Source organism: Phoca vitulina, unplaced genomic scaffold (assembly GCF_004348235.1).
Source record: "Phoca vitulina isolate PV1807 unplaced genomic scaffold, GSC_HSeal_1.0 scaffold47, whole genome shotgun sequence".
Taxonomy (NCBI): domain Eukaryota; kingdom Metazoa; phylum Chordata; class Mammalia; order Carnivora; family Phocidae; genus Phoca; species Phoca vitulina.
In genome coordinates this window covers 12,008,815-12,028,747 of record NW_022589750.1, presented here as the reverse complement: position 1 = coordinate 12,028,747, position 19,933 = coordinate 12,008,815, and the positions used below count along the sequence as shown (strand labels likewise).

The 19,933-nt window shown below is 54.8% G+C and overlaps 1 protein-coding gene across 6 annotated transcripts in view; it reads left to right on the top strand.

Annotated features, from left to right (window-relative positions):
- MPRIP (myosin phosphatase Rho interacting protein) overlaps nucleotides 1-19,933 on the top strand; it is a 148,781-nt gene that overhangs the window by 102,798 nt on the left and 26,050 nt on the right. For 5 of the 6 annotated variants that reach the window (XM_032431979.1, XM_032431977.1, XM_032431978.1 and 2 more), the window contains exons 8-15: nucleotides 2,050-2,191; nucleotides 3,046-3,159; nucleotides 4,954-5,010; nucleotides 6,220-6,288; nucleotides 8,809-8,898; nucleotides 12,681-12,790; nucleotides 15,868-16,432; nucleotides 18,200-18,316. In XM_032431979.1, the coding sequence (XP_032287870.1) occupies nucleotides 2,050-2,191; nucleotides 3,046-3,159; nucleotides 4,954-5,010; nucleotides 6,220-6,288; nucleotides 8,809-8,898; nucleotides 12,681-12,790; nucleotides 15,868-16,432; nucleotides 18,200-18,316 (1,264 nt within the window). The remainder of the gene's footprint in view (nucleotides 1-2,049; nucleotides 2,192-3,045; nucleotides 3,160-4,953; nucleotides 5,011-6,219; nucleotides 6,289-8,808; nucleotides 8,899-12,680; nucleotides 12,791-15,867; nucleotides 16,433-18,199; nucleotides 18,317-19,933) is intronic. The other variant, XM_032431980.1, reaches the window with a different exon arrangement.

The window sequence follows — 19,933 nt, the reverse complement described above, 5'->3', positions numbered from 1 at the left end:
AAATTAATATCTAAAGGGATATGCTGCTGGGTTAGGAATTGTGTGGTGTTTTACAGCGTACTTGTTGCACGGACATTTTTTTGAGGTTGGCAGGTAGCCCAGTATCACTGTAATGTCCATTGCATGACCAGCTTACCCTAACACAGGAGTCTTAGAGTTAGCTGGCAAACGCTCTAATAGGTTTTTAAGTGCTCGGCCTGTGCCCATCAATTTTGTAGCTTTTGGCTTTTGAGATTCTCATCCGCAATAGCCTTCACCTTGTGTACACCTTAACATAACCAGCAGTAACTGCGATGGTACTAACCAGTAAAAGGCTTTGTGTGCACCACCAGCACTTCTCAATGTGGAGCTGCGGACTTGGGAAGGTACTGAACCAGCAGACCCCAACGAATGGGCATCAGGGACCGGGATTCCTATGAAATGGGGAACTGCAGACTGAACCATTAGAAGTCCCCAACAGGGAATCTGAGGACTGGGGGTTCCAGTCAAATGGAGAATTGCAGACTGAACTAGCCACAGCATGGTCTTGTCAAGTGGGGGACCGTAGGAAGCCAATTAGATCAGGAGCTCAACGCCAAGAGAGCAGAGCTCAGAACCAAGAGGAACTTCCTGTGGCCCTGAGAAATGGCAAGAAAGACCAAGAACTCAGAGGGTTCTGGGTACCACAGCTAGCTGTTTCTCATTGTCCTCAGGCTGTCTGAAGTTTCCTTCAGGTCCCACCACTGCCATCAAATCTGTAAAAAGAAAATTCAGCTGAGGAAATTTTAAAGATCTTATTGGCTTTATTCACTGATTCAGCATCCCATCGAGCAGACAGAAAGGAGCTCTGAGAAGCTGTACAAAGTGAAGTTTTTATAGGCAGAAGGGGGTGGGACAAGGAAGTTCCTGGCAAAGAGAGCATTGTTTCAGGCAAGGTCACCTTCCTTTGGGGAATAGCTGGGGTCTGTCGGGCAGATTACTTCACCAGTGCTGACCAGGTAACTCCAGATGGACTGGTTTAAGATTCCACTCTTGGGAGAGGTTGAAACTGTAATTTAGATACCAAGTCTCAGTTTGGTGAGTGGGCTTAGTACAAGTGACTCCCACTTGGGCCCTCTCCCTTTTTTAAACAACACCCAAGGCTCAGCCCCCCCCCCCGCCCCAGCCTCCCTGCCTTTGGCCACCATTGCGACTCCTTGTGACTCAGGGACAAGGATGGTGTCCCCCTCTCGGCAATCACCTCGGGTTTTTGCTTCTTTAATTCTTTGAATAATTTTGATTTACCATTATTTGATTTAAGAAGCCGTCCCTTTCTGTGTATTCATTCTCCAGCCTTCTTTTCTTTCAGGTCTTGCCCCTCTCCACCTCCTCCTGCTGTGTGGCTGTATGACGTTACTCGCCCTTCCTTCGCCTGCTTCGCTCCCATCTCAGCTCCGTCTCCAGCCGTAGATGGCCTGATGATGCGCCGGCCTTTTCACACGAAATCAACTTGCTTTGTTTTTGTTTTAATTTGGTTTTTGATTCTTGTTACTGTTGGCAGAAACAATGTTAATTCATGGGCCTTTTTCTTGCTAAGTTTTGGGTGCCCTGGGGTGGGGGCTGCATCATTATCTGCTGAGGAATGAATGTAAGGACGGAGGCTGTCACCCTCTGAGGTGGTGGTTGCCTTCTGGTCATGTCTGTGGCTCAGGAGAGGGGGCCAGGCAGTGAGCTGTGTGATTGCCAAGCGTGTCAACAGATTGTGCAGGGGCCTCCCGGGTCGGGGGCAGAGGTCAAGGACAGGCCTGGGGAAGGGGAAGGCCCTGGCCCCTGAGCTGCTGCCAACCCCTGCACGGCTTCCCCTCCACGGTGGTGGGACAGGGAGCTTGGGGAGGGGTGTCAGGTGAACTGGCCAGGTGTGCTGTGCGCAGCCTCCGCACCCTGCAGAAGGGGAGGACCAGGGAAAGCTGGGATGTGCCCGGCACGGCAGTGTCTGCTGAAGGAGCTCCTCTGCAACTCAAGACCAAGCCCGCCTCAGGCTGTGGGGGGGACCCTGTCTCCCCCTCAGCAGCCTCGTGTCCTCTCTTGCAGGAGGTCCCAGGTCATTGAGAAATTTGAGGCCTTGGACATTGAGAAGGCAGAGCACATGGAGACTAACTCGTCAGCCGGGCCCTCACCGTCAAGCGACACTCGCCAGGGCCGTAGTGAGAAGAGGGCATTTCCCAGGAAACGGGTGAGCGCCTGGGGCCCAGGCAGGGCCACGTGCGGCCACGGGGGCACAGTCAGCATGTGGCCCCACACCTTCTCATGGGGCCCCCAAACACACACCTGCACGCACGGCTACTGGTCTTCCCGCTCTCGTTTCCCAGTTGTTTGCTCGTGTCTCTCCTCTCCTCCAGTGAGTGACTTTCTTGAGGGCAAGGCCTGTCTTCTGCATCTTCCTGTCAGAACTTCATCCATTTCTGCTAAAGGCTAGTCTGGCGATCCTCAGATCCCCAGGTCATAGCTAGAGCTGCTCTCTTCTTCTCTGAGGCAGCCCAGCCATGAGGCTGAGCACCTTCCTTCCTCTTTCTTTCGAGTGGCGGCCACAGCCCTCGCTTCTCTACTCAGCCCATGGGCAGATCCCTCTTCTGAACCCTCCTCCTCCTCCCGGGCAGCCCACCCGCCTCTCGTGGCCCTGCTGTGTCCGATCTTCATCTTCCTCCCCAGCTTCTCTCTGGGCTCATGAGGTGCTCTGCTGCGGGCTGCCACAGAGTCCGGGGCTCTTCCTTCTGTGACCCCGAGAAGCCAGGGGACGGGGGTGGGACCAGGAGAGTGATGGTGACGAGTGCATCTGAAAGAAAAGGCCGCTCCAACAACTAGCACGTCTTTGAACCCGCTGCGTGAAGCAGGTGGCGCTGGACGAGGAGTCCCGGCACTCTGGCTCCGGTCCCCACGCTGGCCCAGACCTGCCATGGGAGCCCAGATAGAGTGCTCTCGTCCTTGCCTGGGAACAGTCTTGACCCTCCCGCAGCTCTGGCTGCTGGTCTCCCTGCTCCCCGCCTCAGTGTACTGGCTTGTACTGACTGGCGGCGCTCTCTGCCACAGGACCTCCCCAACGAAGCCCCCACAGCTCCTCTCACGGACACCTCGGCCTCCCCCCTGTCTCCACACCGAAGAGCCAAGTCACTGGACAGGAGGTCCACGGAGTCCTCCCTGACGGTGAGCCCAGGCGTCTGCGCACCGAGGCCTGGAGACGCTGCTCCTGCCGCTTCTGTCACTTGGGGTCACTGTCTGCTTATGTCCGTGCGTCCGTGCTGCCTGTCCCCTCTGCACCGGCCTTCGTGTCTGTGCGTGGGAAGCAGATGCTGGGTTTCGTTCCCCTTTTTGGACTCCATGGGCATCCTGAGCTCTGAAGTGCCCGGTACAGGCCACTTGGCCAAGACAGCAAAATCCTGACTTCGGGGCACCAGGGCCACAGCAAGCAACCTCTGTTCTTGTTTTGGGTGTATGTTTCAGTGACATTTTGGAGACAGGAGCCCCCTCTAGCTGGGAGCCCTTGCCTTGTTTGTAGTGTTTCACCGCAGAAGGAGAAGGGCCTTTGCCCTAGGTCCTTTGAGCTGCAGCAGTGGGGGTGCGGGTGCGGTATGGTCAGATGGGACCATCGCTCCCTCAGGGAGCTGAGAGCGGCCCACCAGAAGCCCTGGGAGTGAAGGACAGCTGCTCACAGGGTGACCTGGGGCTCTGCAGCCTTCTGAGAAGCCTACGGTGGGTGCCACTTCTACCCCTAGGGTGTGGAGCCACCACCCACACACTGACATGAGCCGGAACGAGGCTAGGAGGCCGTCTTACCTGCAGGAAGTGGGTTTTTCCCCTGAGTCTGGTTGTGGCTCAGAGGTTTGGAACAGAGACTCCCAGAACACGTGTTGCTGGTGGTGGTCCTGCCACCGTACACCTGTTCTCATAATTCCCCCCACCCCAGTCCTTCAAATACAGAAAGACATCACAGCCTATTTCTGATAAAGACAGCTGTAGGGACGTCGAGAGCAAGCACGTGGGGCGAGGGGAAGGAGGATCCCCATCTCTTTTTTTTTTTTTTTTAAAGATTTTATTTATTTATTTGACAGAGAGAGAGACAGCAAGAGAGGGAACACAAGCAGGGGGAGTGGGAGAGGGAGAAGCAGGCTTCCCGCCGAGCAGAGAGCCCGATGTGGGGCTCGATCCCAGGACCCTGGGATCATGACCTGAGCAGAAGGCAGACGCTTAACGACTTGAGCCACCCAGGCGCCCCTGGATCCCCATCTCTTTAGGCGCCGGCTTTACAGGCGTCCAGGCGTGAAACACAAGCAAGGCCCAGCTGGGCTGCAGGTGGTCCTCAGATGCTTCCTCCCGCGGCTCCGCAGGCCCAGGGACACTGGTGCAGGAGAGCCCGGCAGGGACAGCGCCCCCTGCTTTCCTGTCAGCTGTCCGGGGTTTGCATCTTGCAAGGAACTGGAGCCTAAAGCCAGTCCTGTTCGATACGCGGCCTCAAGGCCTCAGCAGGCTTGCTGCTGCATCTTTGCTCAACACTGTACGTGGGCTCTGCTCTTCAGGCTTCCTCTCTCAGTCTTCCTGTGGCTTCTGTGAGAACTTCTGATTTCTTCTTTTAGTGCTCACTGCAGATTTTCCCCTTCATGGGAAACACGAAACAGCTCTCCCTCGGGTCATTCTGTGCTGCTAGGCAGCTGCTGCCTACGTAGCCAGGGGCTTCCCTCAGATCGTCCGGGCCGCCCAGCTTCTGCTGCTCACGGGGCGCTGGAGCCGTGCCCTTCCCTCCTCATCAGCCCGCCGAGCCCGGCATCTCCTCCCTCGAAGACACGCGAGTCTGCAGAGTGTTTGCGGGCAGCGGAGAAACCCCTTTTCCTGCCGCCCACCTCATCTGGACAGAAATGCCTGCCTCTCAGTCACCCTTTCCCCACAACTGGGATATCAGTGTCCTTTCTTCTGAACTGTTCTTTTTTTTCCTCCCTTTCTTAGCCCGACCTGCTGAATTTCAAGAAAGGCTGGCTGACCAAGCAGTATGAGGACGGCCAGGTGAGTATGGAGGGCTGCTGGGGCCCCTGAGGCAGTGGGGAGCAGGTGCGAGGTCTCCTCGTCCCCTGGCTCGATCCCCCACCTCCAGCGTGACGTCTTGGCCAGGACTGTGGTGTGGCCGAGACCCCCATCTCCTCAGGGACGTGGAGGTGCACAGCCTCCCCCACCCTCGGTTCTGCAGTGGGGGGTGGGGGCCTCTGGAGAAGATTGCCCTCCTGCACCCCACAGGGATCTCGGCCTCAGGCCAGGGGAGTGTCCCACAACACTAGCTCCCTACCTGCTCATCTTTCCTGAAAGTTCCCCGGGAGCCTCTGGTGGTGTGGTTGGCTTGTGGTTGCTTACAAGGCCGGCCAAGTGGACAGCAGCCCAGGGCTTCTAGACTCTACCAGAGACTCCAGCTCAGCTGCAGTCCTGGGAGGAGCCAGTGGGGTACATTCTTGTCATCAGACTCAAGCAGGAAGAGCCACTTGCAGCTGGACCTGCCAGCCCCACCTCGACCCTTGTTGGGGCTGGAAGGCCAGGCGTCCAAGAAGGCATGAAGAGGAGCCTGCTAGTTCATACTGAGAGAAGCCCCGAAATCCTGCCCTCCCGAGCTCCCCCTCGTGCCTCCTGAGCGACTGTGCCGAAACATCCTCTTTTTCTCTCTCCTCCATATCAATCCCCTTGGCCTTGCCTGAAGACTCAAGTCTCCCTCCTTGCTCCTCACAGTGAAGACTTAGGAAGCTAGCTGGCTGGTTTGCTCCTGCTGGCTGCAGGTGGGCGCGCCCCTCTGGTTAGCCCCCAGTGGCCGTGGCTCACAGGCAGCCCCTGAAGGATGGAGATGCTGTTTCCACAGCCACCTTTCAGCTCTGAGGGCCCAGCCCCCTGTCTGCAGCCTCTGGAGTTGAGATTGAGGACTGCGAAGCACTTTTCACCAGGCACAGCACTGTGGGTTCCAGAGAGCCCATAGCCTGCGGCCCACCCCAGCTCTCCATGCTGCCTGGCCACGGGGGAGCCGCAGCTTAGCAAGTGCCCTGAGGTCATGTGCGCATGGCTGCCTGCGGCCTGAGCGGAGTCCTGTGTGTGTCTGCCACTCGTGGGAGGGGCCGCCTGCCCTCTGCTTTTCCTGTGCTCTGCGAGGTTCCCCCAGGACTCTGGCTGTGGATCACCTGGGAGCAGGAAATGTGCTGCTCTGCTCTAGTTGAGTCTGCTTTTTCCCTTCCCTTTTAGTGGAAGAAACACTGGTTTGTCCTTGCTGATCAAAGTCTGAGATACTACAGGGATTCGGCAGCTGAGGAGGTGAGTGTCTTGGTTTCCTTCCTAGTTGTGGAGACAGCTAAAGGGGTCCAGCCGCTGCTGCTCCGGGCTCAAGTCCCCTTCTGTCTGTCGACAGGTGTCCAAGTTGCCGTCTTGGGTTTCCCGGTCTAGATTTGGTGGGAAGGCTGAGCATAGTGTGACCACCTTTTGATGCTCTCGTGACTGATTCTTCCTGAAACGTTGAGCTGTTTTGAGGCCCTGCTTTAGGCGCCTGGGTGGTGTGTTTCAGCAGCTTCTCTTTTCTTTCTTCTTTGAAAAACATTGAAAGATGTCTTATTTTAAAACTCAGGATGAGCAGTTTTGTTTTTTTCTACAAAGATTTCATGGAGAATGGAGTCTCTTGAGGGAACGGCAGGCACTAAATCTTGTCCCTTGTCTTTTGGACAAAGATGGGATGTGACAAATGTACTTGGTTGGCCCGGTTGACTATCTTGATCCCATGGCTGAAGACCAACCAGAAGAGGCTCTTTTTTCTTCGCCAAAAAAAAATATCATCTCTTGAGCAATTTGACAAGTCTGTGTTCCTACCTTTTGCCTTGCATTCCACTCCAGGAATTCTTCAGATATATTTCCACTTATAGGAAAAGTTCTGTGCCCAAGGTTAGTCATTCCTGCACTTTTGTAATAGCAGAAGATTGGCAAGAATATAAATATCTGTCATTAGGAGGCTGGTTATACATATTTACATATCGTGAACCTCAGAAAAAGGAAGTTCTTTATGGACTTCAGTGGAAAGATGTGATACAAGGTAGATGAGAGTGGTGTGGGCAGCAGGCCCTTGGTGCTGCCTGACATCAGGGAACACGGGAGCATGTGTGGTTAGTAGTCTGTGCATAGACCAGCAGTTCTCAGAGTGTGGTCTGTGGACCCCTGGAGACCTTTCGGGGGGCTGGTCTACTCAGAACTATTGTCATAAAATTAAGATGCCATTTAAAGTCTCCGTTCGTGAATACTCTTCTATATTCTATGATTCAAAATCGACAGTGAGCCTGAGTCACTTCTGCTGCATACTAGAGTGTGAGGGGTGCCTCATGGGAAAGCACTTGCGCCTTCTGGTGGCTTCTCCTCGTGCAGTAGTGTCTGTACTGGAGAGAGCAACTGAGACACAAACTGCTCACTCACTGTGGGTGTTTGGCACCTTCTTAAAAATGAACCAAGTGAGTCTGTTCCTTCAAAGAAAACAACTGACAATTTGTTGCCAGCAATACAATTTGAGCTTTCAAGCGAATTTGGAACTTTGGAAAATGTGTTTTCCCCGTCACAAACTTGACAGCTTCCCTTTCCTTACAGACTGTCCTGACGACATAGGTGCTGATCCTATCATGTTTTGAGCTTGTGTCATGAAATGTGTCAACTGGTGGAAGATCCGCCTAACTGGATGTCTTCCAAATGACCAATACATAAATTACAAAATCACACACGGGTAAAGGTCCATTCAGAGGACAGCGAAAAACCATGGATTTTAATATAATAGTATGGAAAGTCCTTTGACAGGATTTCAGATTCCACTTTGCAGTTAACCTTTAAGAAAGTACAACTTTTCACAGTATGTCAAACTGTCATGCCGTACACCTTCAACTTATACAGTGATGTATGTCAACTATTCCTCAACAAAACTGGAAAAAAAGAAAGAAATGACTATTAAAATACGTCTCTCTTTTCCAGTCTGTATCTATATAAGGTTGGACAGTCTTCATATACGGTTGACCCTTGAACAGACATAGGGGTTAGGGGCGCATCCCCTTCTGCAGTTGAAAACCTGCATATAACTTTTGACTCGCCCAAAACTGAACTAAGAGCCTACTGTTGATCACAAGCCTTACCAACAGCACAAACAGTTGATTAACACATTTTGCATGTTATGTATATCATATACTATATTCTTAGAATAAAGTAAGCTAGAGAAAAGGCCATTAAGAAAATCATAAAGAAGAGAAAATACATTTACAGTATTGTACTACATCAGAAAAAAATCCATGTATAACTGGACCCACAGAATTCAAACCCATATTGTTCAAGGGTCAACCATACTTCATTCAAAACGATATATCGAACAGGATGAATGTAGCAACAGATGTGAGAATCCAGCTATCCTTGGAAGCCAAGCATTTAAAGAAAGATTTGCAAAAATCCATTGCTGACTTTTTAAAATATTTTTTATGAAAAAATAAAATGGTTTATTTGTGTTCTTAAAGGAGCAAATATGTTTACTTTTTTCTAGTTTATTTCTAATATGCTAAATATCATCATCAATAGATAAAAGCCACATAAGTGAAAACTCTTTGGGGTCCTCAACTTTTAATAATATAAGAGTCCCAACATGAGGTTTGAGAACCACTGGCATGGGATGTCTTTGGCAGGGTGCACGGGGACATGGCATGGATGCTTCCAGGTAGTGTAGGATAGTCAGTATCCTTACTCATCAGTGTATGTGCCCATTAAAAATAAGGCTAACATGGAAATTCGCTTGTCTAGGTGTTGACTTTTACTTTCTCTCTGTAGGCGGCTGACTTGGACGGGGAAATTGACTTGTCTACGTGTTACGATGTCACAGAGTATCCAGTCCAGAGAAACTATGGCTTTCAGATACATGTGAGCCTGGGGTGGAGTTTGGAGACAGGCTTGGGGGTGGGGGACACGGGCTTGACCTGCTGAAACATTTCTCCAAGAACCCGATGTCTTGGTCCGGGGACACTTGTGGGCAAGTCTGACCTCCCACAGGCTTGGTCGGCACACGTTCTTTGCCGTCAACACTGGTGCCTTGACCTGTGCTTCCTCTGTCCCTAGCACCTCCTCCCAACACCAATTTGTGATCTGAACAAAAAATTAGGCATTAGCATCTTTCTTCTCAATACCATTTAGAAGCTTTCTGTTACTGAAGATTCTTTCCTTTTTCTTCTTTTTTAAATGCTGGCATTTGAGAAGAACATGGGATATGAGAAATAAGAATAGAAGTGTTAAGCCTTTTAAACCTAAATACTAGGTTTTTACTCATTTATTCTTCATTTGGACATTTATTCATCCACTTATAAGTCTTTTTCCCCACGGTCTTGTGAGGGACTCAGGCGAGCAAGGCATTGCCCCCCACCCCAAAAAAAAGAATCTGATTAAAGAAATGAAATGGTTCTCCTGGGTCATTTCATTAAAGCTGGTGGCTCAAGGGCTACCTGGAGGCAGTCAGGCTCAAGGTTAGGGCACAGTCCTCAACTGCAAGATCGAGGGGTACCCAAAACCGCCCTCAGGCTCCAGAATTAGCCAGAGTGACTCACAGAACACAGGAAAGCACTATACTTAACAATTGTAGTTTCCTTGTAGCAGAGGATACAAATCAGAACAAGGTAGAGGAAGAGACATGGAGAATTGTACTGGGATGGCCCTAAGCGCAAACCTTCTATGTCCTCGGGGATGCCTTCCCTCTTGGGTGATGTGTGGCGGTACCCAGAGCTTCCAGCCGAGGAAGCTCACCTGAGTCGGTGGCCAGAGCTTTACCAAAGATTGAGTTACTGTCCATGTAGTCGAATGCAGTTTCCAGCCCTTTCCCCAGAGCTCGGCTGATTTCACGTGTCACAAAGTCCCAACCCTCTCACTTCATGGCTGGTCTTTCTGGAGCGGCCAGCCCCCGCCCTGAATAACAGGGATTCACAGGTTACTTCCCAGGAGCTGGGACAAAGGCCAGACCTCTCTTTGGGCAGAGCTAATTCCTCCCTCACAAGAGCCCTGGGAGCGTGTGCTAATGAGCAGCCGGACAGAGCTGCCACCTGGGACTCGGTTTCTCACGGGGAGCCAGAACTCCACTTGGGTTGCCTTTAACGGGGTCTTTTCTTTAGGTCTTTGGGTCCAGAAACTCAGTTGTATTTCTGAACTCAAGAGTAGATCAGGCACCTTGGGACTAACTTGTATTAACCAAACCCAGAGGAGACCAAGGTTCAGACCCACAGGCCGGTGAGTTTATTACAAGGAGAAATCCAGGTGGCAGCCCACCAGACTACTGGTCATGGCATTGCCTGCATGCAGGGCAACTGCATGGACACGAAGGCCTGGTTGGAGGTTGCACTGATGGCCTGGCCTCAGGGCCAGGGCGTGAGCTGGTGGATCTTGGTGGCCCAGGCTGCCCTGCTGTGATGCTCTTCTGCCCTTGTCCCTGCGGGAGGAATAGACGTGCTCGGTAAGCCAGCATGTCAGACAGCATTGGAGTTCTCTCTGAGAACTCACCTGCTCTCCCCGTCACAGACGAGGTCATTTCTGAGTCACCTGTGTTCCCTAGCGGATCGCAGCTGTCAGTCAGACCCCTCTTCACTTTACCCTGGGCGGGGCAGTGTGAGCTTAGCTCCAGTTCTGATGCTTTTCCATGAGCCCCATGGACTCAGAGTTCTACGCCAGGGGAGATTGCTTCCAGTGTGGGAGAGTGGGTCCCAGGAGGGGCCCAGTCTGGACCACGAAGGAGCTTTAGGATCTCGCGAGGCAAGGCTGGAGGGCTGAGTTCGCCGTGTTCTTGCCTGGCCACCAGACCTAGTGGCACCCACAAGGTAGCTGAGTGCAGAAGCCAGGTGAGGGTAGCACCGTGGGAGCCCTGCGTGCTGGGTCAGGAGTTAGTCTCGTCCTGAGGTTGGGGGAAGCCCTGGGATGTGTTGGAAGACACTGAGGCAGTTGTGCCTTAGTAAGACCCATCCAGCAGGACACGCAGTGCACTTAGAAAGGAGAGGAAGGTAGAGGCAGAAGGCCAGGCGGTGAGAGGCACAGAAAGTGGTGGGAAGGGCCATGGTGGAAGAGCAGCTGGGCTGTGGCTCTGGCCAGGGGAAGGCGGAGGCAGGTGTGAGGGGCTGCACCCCACAGCGCGGTGAGCCTTGTGCGGGCGGCAGAGGCGGCCTCGCAGGAGGGGAGCCTCTGGAGCTCTGGCCGTGCCGCGTTTGAGGCCTCCCTAAGAACGTGAGACAGGCAGCCATGAGCGTGCACCTGGTTGGGAAAGAGCTGTCTGCAGGTGAGAGAGGAGCTCGTGGGAGAGAATGTCCAGATTGCTGAGGTCAGACTGCAGAAACCCCACGCTGGAGTGGGAGGAAGCCGAGGAGCCAGGGATGCGGGGGAGCTGGTCCTGGGGCACGAGGGGCTGGTGCTCCAGAGAGCCCTGAGGCAGCAGCCCTGCGCTTGGCTTGCACGGAGGGGAAAGTGGTGAAGGAGAGATGAGCTGGGCCGTGGGCTGTTGGCCGTCTCGACTGGGGGTGCCGGCGGGGGCCTGAGGTGGACGATGAGGTCAGGTCCAAGCTGCGCTTTGCAGCATGCTAAGCCGGCCTGTGGTCTCAAATATTGGCCCCTGGCTGTGCCAGTGTCCATCCCAAAACCATCTTGGTGACTTCATCTTCCTATCAGCTGACTAGCTGACGTGTCTCACAGGCCCGTTGGTCAGTAGCCTGAGCAGCCTAGGGAACGGTACTGACACCCTCACTTCTGTGACATGGGAGCCCGTGGTGCAGGAGCAGGGAGGTCTCCTCCAGGAGACCACCACCTGCATTTCATGCCCCTCTTGTCTTGGGTGCTGCCTGTCCACGTGGCTCAGTGACACAAGGGTTGCAGCCCAGAGGCCTCTCCGCTCGCTGGCCCTACTGCCCACTCTCAGCCCCTGTCTGGCTCCCCTTCCCTCCTGTCCGCCTTCTATCCCCACATAGTGCAACTCCTCTCCCTCAGCCACCACCAGCGTATTCCTCCGTCTTGACTCCTGTCCCACCAGGTCTGCACCCAGGTCAGGGAAGTGCAGTCCACGGATTGTGTAAAAGCAGCCCCTCCGCTCCCATATCCTGTGAGTGAGGACTGCATACCACCTCCTTTACCGCCCCAGAACCTCCCTCTTCTCTGTCACCATGCTAAATCTAACTATGACTGCCCTGGCGGCAGCCCAGCAGGTCTCCCTGCCTCTTCTCAGCCCGACACATGCGGCCCCCGTAGGGCCAAGCCTGCCCGCCAAGTCCCATGCCTGCCACTCTCCTTCCCATCACCCTGTGCACCTGATGTGCCTGGCTGCATGCTGCTGGGCCTGGGACAGTGCTGTCCCCGGCCTGGGGGCCCCTTCCCACTGCTCCCCACACACTGGCTTTGTTCTCGGGTCGTGCTCTCTCCTTCCCCCTAGTCTGTGAGCCCCTGAAGGAGCAGGGCGAGCCATCCGGGGACCAGGGATGTTGTAGGCACACAGGAAACAGAGAGGAGGATGGCTGAGTCAGCCACAAAAGCAGATTTGCTATTTCCTTTGCTCTCCAACTTTTCTTCAAGGAGGGCACACACAATGCTCCTGGGACAGCCCCCTACCTGGCTGCTGTTCTCCCTATAGGATGTCCTTTGGGGGTGGGGAGGGGACAGTCCCTGATGACAGCTTGTCTTTTGTGTAGACGAAGGAGGGCGAATTCACTCTTTCTGCTATGACATCTGGAATCCGGCGGAATTGGATCCAGACCATCATGAAACACGTCCACCCAAGCTCTGCTCCAGACGTGACGAGGTAAGACAGCCGGTGTGCCTGTGGGAGCCACCTTCCCTGCCAGCCACCACCTCGCTCCTTCAGGGTCTGTGGTTCTTCTCTTCCAGCACAGCCCTCTTCCTTCCCTCCTTTGTCCCATCGCCGGCTGGCCGCGCTCAGTCTCCCTCCGGCGTCCTGGTTTTTCTGCCTCAGGTGACCTTTTCCTCCTTTAAGCCTGGCCAGTGGAGCCGTGTGTGCAAGGAGCGTTTGTGCCCCTGTCGGGACTGAACTTAGTGGGAGAAGCCCCTCCAGCCCGGGCGCTGGGCCTTGCTGGCGGCGGGGTAAGGGCAGCCCTGGATGCCGCCTTCACAGGCCGTCGGGATGTGTCTTTTTCTTTGTCGTTTTGCCCCACGCCTCTGTCTGTTGGATTTCTGTGCAACCAGGAAAAACTTTGAGACTCGGTGCTAGAACTGGGTTGGAAATCTTGTTCTCCACTCACGTTGGGTCTCTGTGGTTTGTACACCTCATGATGTGCCACATGCCTTCCTCCTCCTGCCCTGAAGGTTAGAAACCCGCTATTTTCAGTTCAAGAGAAAGAGAAGATTCTGGTGCATGGGGCTGGTTCCACAATGCCCAGAACTCTGACGTCCTTAACTGAAGGCTTCAGAGCCTTCACCTGTTCTGAGAACCTCCCGTTTACACTTTTCAGGTCATGTACTTTGCATGATTCTTCAAGTGTCTTTCTTGTGTTGTTGGTCACACCTGGGGTGGCGTCCCAGGGCCCACTGTGTGCCCCTCAGTGGCCTGGGGCAGCTGCGGCCACGCCAGATCTTTGTCAAGGGCTTGCCTGCTTCCTAGTGACACTGCACCTGTTTGAGCAAGAAGATAGGAACAGAATCTTCTCTCCTGTATTGACATTGTTGTTCATTCCTTCATTTATTAAGTGAACAGAATATTTGGTTGTTGTTCCTGTCAGTGAGACCAGGCGTTGGTGGCCAGGACAAGTTCTCAAGTGTCCTGTTAGGAGAGCTTATCTGTTAGTGGAGTGCGTCCCGCCCGCGGAGATGAATGGGGCGCTCTCGTCCTCATGGGGCAGCCTCAGTGGCTGTCCTTGGGCCCCTGGAGCAGAGACCAGCCAGGAGCAGAGACCAAAGCTTTGTAAGGCCAACCTTGAGGATGCCCCCCTAGCAAAGCAAGAAAGGCAGCTCGGGGTTCTTTGGCAGGGCTGCTGCCACAGTGGCATGGGTGGTGGACATGAGGGGACCTGAGGTCCTGTCCTGGCCGCCAGCCCTCCCCTGCCTGCTGTGTCCTGGCCGGCCCCGGCTGCTCCACGAGGGCCTGGCCCTTTGCAGGGATTGAGGGGCCTGGCTGGAGGAAGTCAGCTTGGGATGTCGCAGGGCCGACATGTGGCATTGGCCTCAGAACAGGGGCGGAGGACACACTTGAGCATATGCGCGTGCACGTATGTCCCAAGGTGAGCTTCACGGTTCCCTGCCACACTCAGACAGTGCGTCCGTGCGGGGACTGCAGGCCCACCGGGACCAGGTCTTTCGTTTGTGTCAGACGGTTGGCTTAGTGACTGTCTTCCTGACTAGAATTTACTTTAGAATTAGTGTATCTGAAACTTAGGGGCTCCTCACTCTCCCCCGATTTGTCTTCAGCCTTTTTGCTGGTTTTATGTGGGCTTTTAGAGTGTGAGGAAAATTTGGACTTTTTTAGTGCTTACAGGGCCAAGTCAAATACAAAGGTCAGAGGGCAGGTTTGAGCGATGCATCATAGTCTCCCTGCGTCGGTGGTGGGAAGTTGCAGGGGCTTCCTGCCTGGGGCTGGAGGGACTCCCTGTCATGGAGCCGGGGCTGCTGCCCCCAGCTCTCCATGTGGTCGTAATGCCCTACACGGTTGGAAGCCGGGGTCAGCTCTCAGTTCAGTGGCATTGGAAGATCTCTTCTGGAGAACTTTTATTCAGGTGTGCATGTGGTCTTAAATTGGCAGCTTGCGGGTCCCACCACCCTGAAGCACTTGAGACAGATGGCCCAGAGCATGATGATGACCATGTTTTCTTTCCCTTGGGTGCCTCTTTCCCAGGCTCCCTTCTCTTTGACTCCCATTTAAAGACTGGCGCTCCCTGGGGCTCCTGGGTGGCTCAGCTGGTTAAGCGTCCGGCTCTTGATTTCAGCTCAGGTCTTAATTTCAAGGTCATGAGGGCAAGCCCGCGTTGGGCTCTGCCCTAGGCATGGAGCCTATTTAAAAAAAGAAAATTAAAGACAGGTGCCCCCAGCCCACCACCCCACGGCACCACCCTCGCTGGCCCTGGAGACCCTGGGTGGCTTCCAGCTCTCTTCTGCCGGCTTGGGCAGGACCAGAGGCCACTCTGCTCCAGCCGGGGGCCTCAAACCACCACAACTGATGCTCCCACCTCACCCCTGCTCAGGGGGCATCCTCTTTAGGAATCTTTGCTTTGGGGCAAATTGGACAAAGCCATGGACTCCTTACTGGGCAAGGAGAGGTGCCCTTGAATCCGCTCCCTACTCACCACGGGGTGGGCCACTACGTGGTGCAGGCACATGGGTGCCACCTGGGCCATCTCTCTCACCAGGGCACAGTGGTCTCAGGCCTTTCATGCTGTGAGCCATCTGTCACACCAGCCGCCGTGGTTTTCTTAAAATGCAGACCTGATTGGGTTATTTACCACTTGTTAAAAAAGCCTCGAGCCTTTGGGGAGAAGTGGTTGGTCTCATTCATTCTGTCAGCACTGCCCGGTGCACGCACGCCACAGGGTTGGCCTCCCTCACGATCTCATTTAGATGGTGGCCAGACCCAGTGCAGCCTGATGGAGACTCCTTCGTGACACTCTCCGACAGCATCTCTGTCGGGTTCCTCTGAGGTCCGAGACTGGAAACTCTGAGCCATCTGTGGCTCTGCCTTTCTTGTCCCCACTCAGCACCGGTTTAGGTTCCCCTATGGAAGGGACACAGGTAAAGGCAAAGTGTCCTTTCCTTCCCTCTCCTGTGGGAACCGTAGCCGCATAGAAAGAGAAAGTGGTGGAGCTGGGTACCCTCCAGGGCAGGTGGCTGTAACCAGGAGCCACACCTCACAGGCTCTCTGCCCCTTGCCCCCAGCTCACTGCCAGAGGAAAAGAACCGGAGCAGCTCCTCCTTTGAGACCTGCCCGAGGCCAAGTGAGAAGCCAGAGGCGGAGCGTGGAGAGCCAGACCCCGAGCAGAAGAGGAGCCGGGCTCGGGAGCGGAGGCGAGAGGGCCGTTCTAAGACCTTTGACTGGGCTGAGTTCCGCCCCATTCAGCAGGCCCTGGCTCAGGAGAGGGCCCGCGCCACGGGGGCTTCTGACGCCCACCCCGAGGCTGAGGCCGGCGAGCTGGAGCGGGAGCGTGCGCGGCGGCGGGAAGAGCGCCGTAAGCGCTTCGGGATGCTCGATGCCACGGATGGGCCGGCCGCTGACGACACGGCTCTGCGGATGGAGGTTGACCGCAGCCCAGGGCTGCCTGTGACTGCCGACCTCAAGACACAGAACGTCCACGTGGAGATCGAGCAGCGGTGGCATCAGGTGGAGACCACTCCTCTCCGGGAAGAAAAGCAAGTGCCCATTGCCCCCCTGCACCTGTCCTCCTCCGAGGATGGAAGTGACCGGCTCTCCGCTCATGAGCTGACCACTCTCCTGGAGAAGGAGGTAATGGGCAGACAGGTGGCGGGGTTCTGTGCAGCAGCCTTCCCCAGCACCCACTGTACCTGGTGGTGGCCTGAGTGGGTCAGCCACATAATACTGAGGGACATGTGGCCCAGACCGCTCAAGGAGACAGACACACAGACAGACAGGTTTTTAGAGTACAGTGCAGGCACAAGAGGTATGGGAGGGTGCCACGTCATGGAGGGTGGCAGGGAGGGGGCACCAGGCCTTTCCAGAAGGAAAAGGTGTTTGCCATGCGGTGGGGACACTGCCATATAGAGCCGGGGGTGGCCAGAGACTAGGCCAATGGGATGCAGGACCCAGGTGGGGACTTTGTCCTACCCTGTTACAGGCATGAACTAGAGATTTGAGGCAGGAGAGGGGCATGAGCAGAGTTAGGTTTCTGTATGCGGTGGGCGGCCCTGGGTCAAAGGGGCCAAAGCTTGGAGGCAGACACGAACCCTGAGGCTTTTGCAGCAACCCAGTAACCATTGATGGGATCTGAGGGGGCTGCGGGTCAGGCAGCAGTAGGCAGAGGCTGGATCTTGGATGTTGAGGAATATTCAAGATGTGAAACAAAGGCCCTTTTGGGGGGTTGGGGGGTGTGAGCCTGGCAGGCTGGGCAGACGATTGCTGTCATGCCACCGACCTGAATAATTCATTGAGCACCAGAGTGGGCCCCTGTGGGGATGCAGAGATAAGTGGGCCAGGCCCTGCATTTGTAACATATCCAGAAGTCAAATCTGGGAAACTTGGTAGTGGATTTGTCAATCTGAAAAGTGAGTTTCCTGGACGAGGGGGTACAGCATCGCACTGGCCTTTTAGGAACACTCAGCAGTCCGTTCCAAGTGAGTTCTTTACAGAAGTAGCTAACGAAAGCCGAAGAATGGCCACGTTGGCCTGCCCTCACTTACCTTTTTCCTGTTAAATTTATGAGGCTGACATTTATCATTAGCACCAGCACTCTTAATTTTTTCCCATTTCTACACACATTAATATAATAATGAAGGCAAGATGCAATAAAAGTTCAAACTCAACATCGCTCTAAACTGTGACAACGGGCCTACTGGCCTACAGGTCACACGTTGGACCATGAATCTGTCACAGACAGCAGAGTGTGAAAGCCAGGTGTCTCGGTGACGCCCCCAGCAGAGCCTGGCTGCACTCTGCCCCCCGGCGGGGCGGGGCGGCCCCCACAAGCCGGCATCCAGTAGGCACCTGAGGGAGGCTTCAGGGAAGAGGTGCATGGATGGATGACTCAATTCAAAGCCACTGAAAGCAAGAAGAGCGTGAAGTAGCTTGCTTGCTTTACCCATCTCGTGGAACCCTTCCCGCAAACAGAATTTTGTGTGGAATCCATTATATAAAAGTGGTCAAAAGGAGCTGTTTCAGCGGAAGCTGCAGCAGGGCCTAGAGGGAGGGCTGCCCCAAGGCAGCACTGGCCTATTTGACCACACTGAGGAAATCGGAAGGACCCAGCAGGGTGGTCTTCTTCTGACACAGGCACAAAGCACCCATTTCCTGGTGGGGTCTGGTCATCACATCCTTACGGACATGTGGGAATTATGTGGGTGCCCTGGGTGACAAGTGCGCTGCTGTCGTATACAGCTTGAGCCAGAACCTTCAGTTCCAGATGCTTCAGAGAGAGACCAGATCAGCACGCGCACTGAAACGTGGCCACGTGGAAGGCCAGCCCGGGAGTCCGTGTGTGCTGCGGCTTCTAGTCCTCGCCGTCGCTGTGCTTAACAACGTGTGTCTCTTTGCCCACAGTTGGAGCAGAGCCAGAAGGAGGCCTCGGACCTTCTGGAGCAGAACCGGCTCCTGCAGGACCAGCTGAGGGTGGCTCTGGGCCGGGAACAGAGCGCCCGGGAGGGCTACGTGCTGCAGGTAGGGCTGAGGGGCTGCCGCGGCCCCTTTTGCTTGGGGCTTCAGCGTGAGGACCCAGGCAGGCTAGGAATGTGCAAAACCTGGCTGAGCAGGGGCAGCCTGTCCCAAGTGCCACCCCCCGCCCCGGCTCCTCGCCACAGCACCAGGGCTCGCAGGCTCGTGGGTCCTCTGTAGCTTCGCCCTCGTGGGACGGTGTGCACAATCTGCCGGAAACCTCGGTCTCTGAGGGTTTTTCTTTGTTTGCTTCGTCATCAAGTCATCCTGATCGTCTTTCCTCTTGGCTCTCAGAGTACACAGTGTTTATTTATTATAAACGTCACACGTGTGCCTGTGGTTTCTCCGGGCTTTCTCACAGTTTTTCGGTCCGTTTCACCAACTGGAGAAACTGAGGAACAGCAGCCAGGTGCCTCCTTACCGCCACAGTAGCGGCAGAGCTAGACTGGTTCCGCATCCGTGACCTTGTGTGTACCACACCTGCAGGGCAACTGGGGCCATTAGCGCTGGTCTAGTGGCCCCTCTTCTTTTCTGCCTAGGCTGAAGTGCCCGGGCAAAGTGTGGCTGCCCGGCCCTCAGCCCAGTCTCCCAGCAGCCTGAGTCCTGAGCTGAGACCCAAACCCATGCCCTCCACCAGGGAGCTCTGTGCCCACATGCCGGCCAGGAGGCAATGGGTGCTGCCCTGGTGTCTCGCCAAGGGGAGCCCATTGTCCCGTAGCATTCCGGGCCCCATCTGACTTCTGGGATACCAAACAACACACTCCTGCCCCCATCATGCTGATATGCCGGTGGGGAGAGCTGTTGGACGGAGCAATGCTGGGGAAACGCAGAAGGGGTTGATGGAATGGGGAACGTGAGCTCCCGGCCAAGGCTGAGGATACAGCACTCCAGTCAGGGTCCTGCCACTGACCAGTAGAAGCCGGTGCCATGCCCTGCAACCTCAGCCTCCTTGCCTGTGTAGACTTAGAACTGGACCCCGAGGACTTTTCCAGCTCTCAGTGACCCAGGGTCTCTGTGATAAGTGTCTGTGTCAACGTTTCCAGACCACAGCACCCTGGCCACCTTGGGCCAAGTCATCCCAGGCAGCACATGAGCCTGTGGGCAGAGTTTACCTTCCCTCATATCTCCATGCCGTTTTTTTGTTGCGTGTTCCCTCTGCTTTCTCTTTCTCCCCCAGCTTTAACCGTGGCCCTGGGCGCCTCCTGTGCCCTGGTCCTCCCCAGCCCCTTCAGCCAAGGAATGGCCATGGTGGGCATCCCACTTTCCTATATGTGCTTCCTGGGTCGTTTTGTGCAGACTTTCCAGGTTTGGGGAGATTTTTAAACCTGCACGAATTCACTTCACATCAGGTGGTAAAGATCCTAGCAGCAGATTTTGCACATTGCTAACCTAAGAACCTGCCTCTGTCTAACCTAGATGATTGCACGAGCCTGCACCAAAGCCCCTGGCAGCGCTGGGCAGAGCTGGTGTCTTGAAACCTTCCCTCTAGTTCTAACAACGGGTGACTTTTAACCTCCCTTTGTGCTTTGAAAATGCTTATAACCAAGTCATTCCGAATGAGCGAGGGGCCTTTGGGGTTCAGGGTCAGGAGGAGAGCCATTCAGGGTGGGCACTGCACCAGTG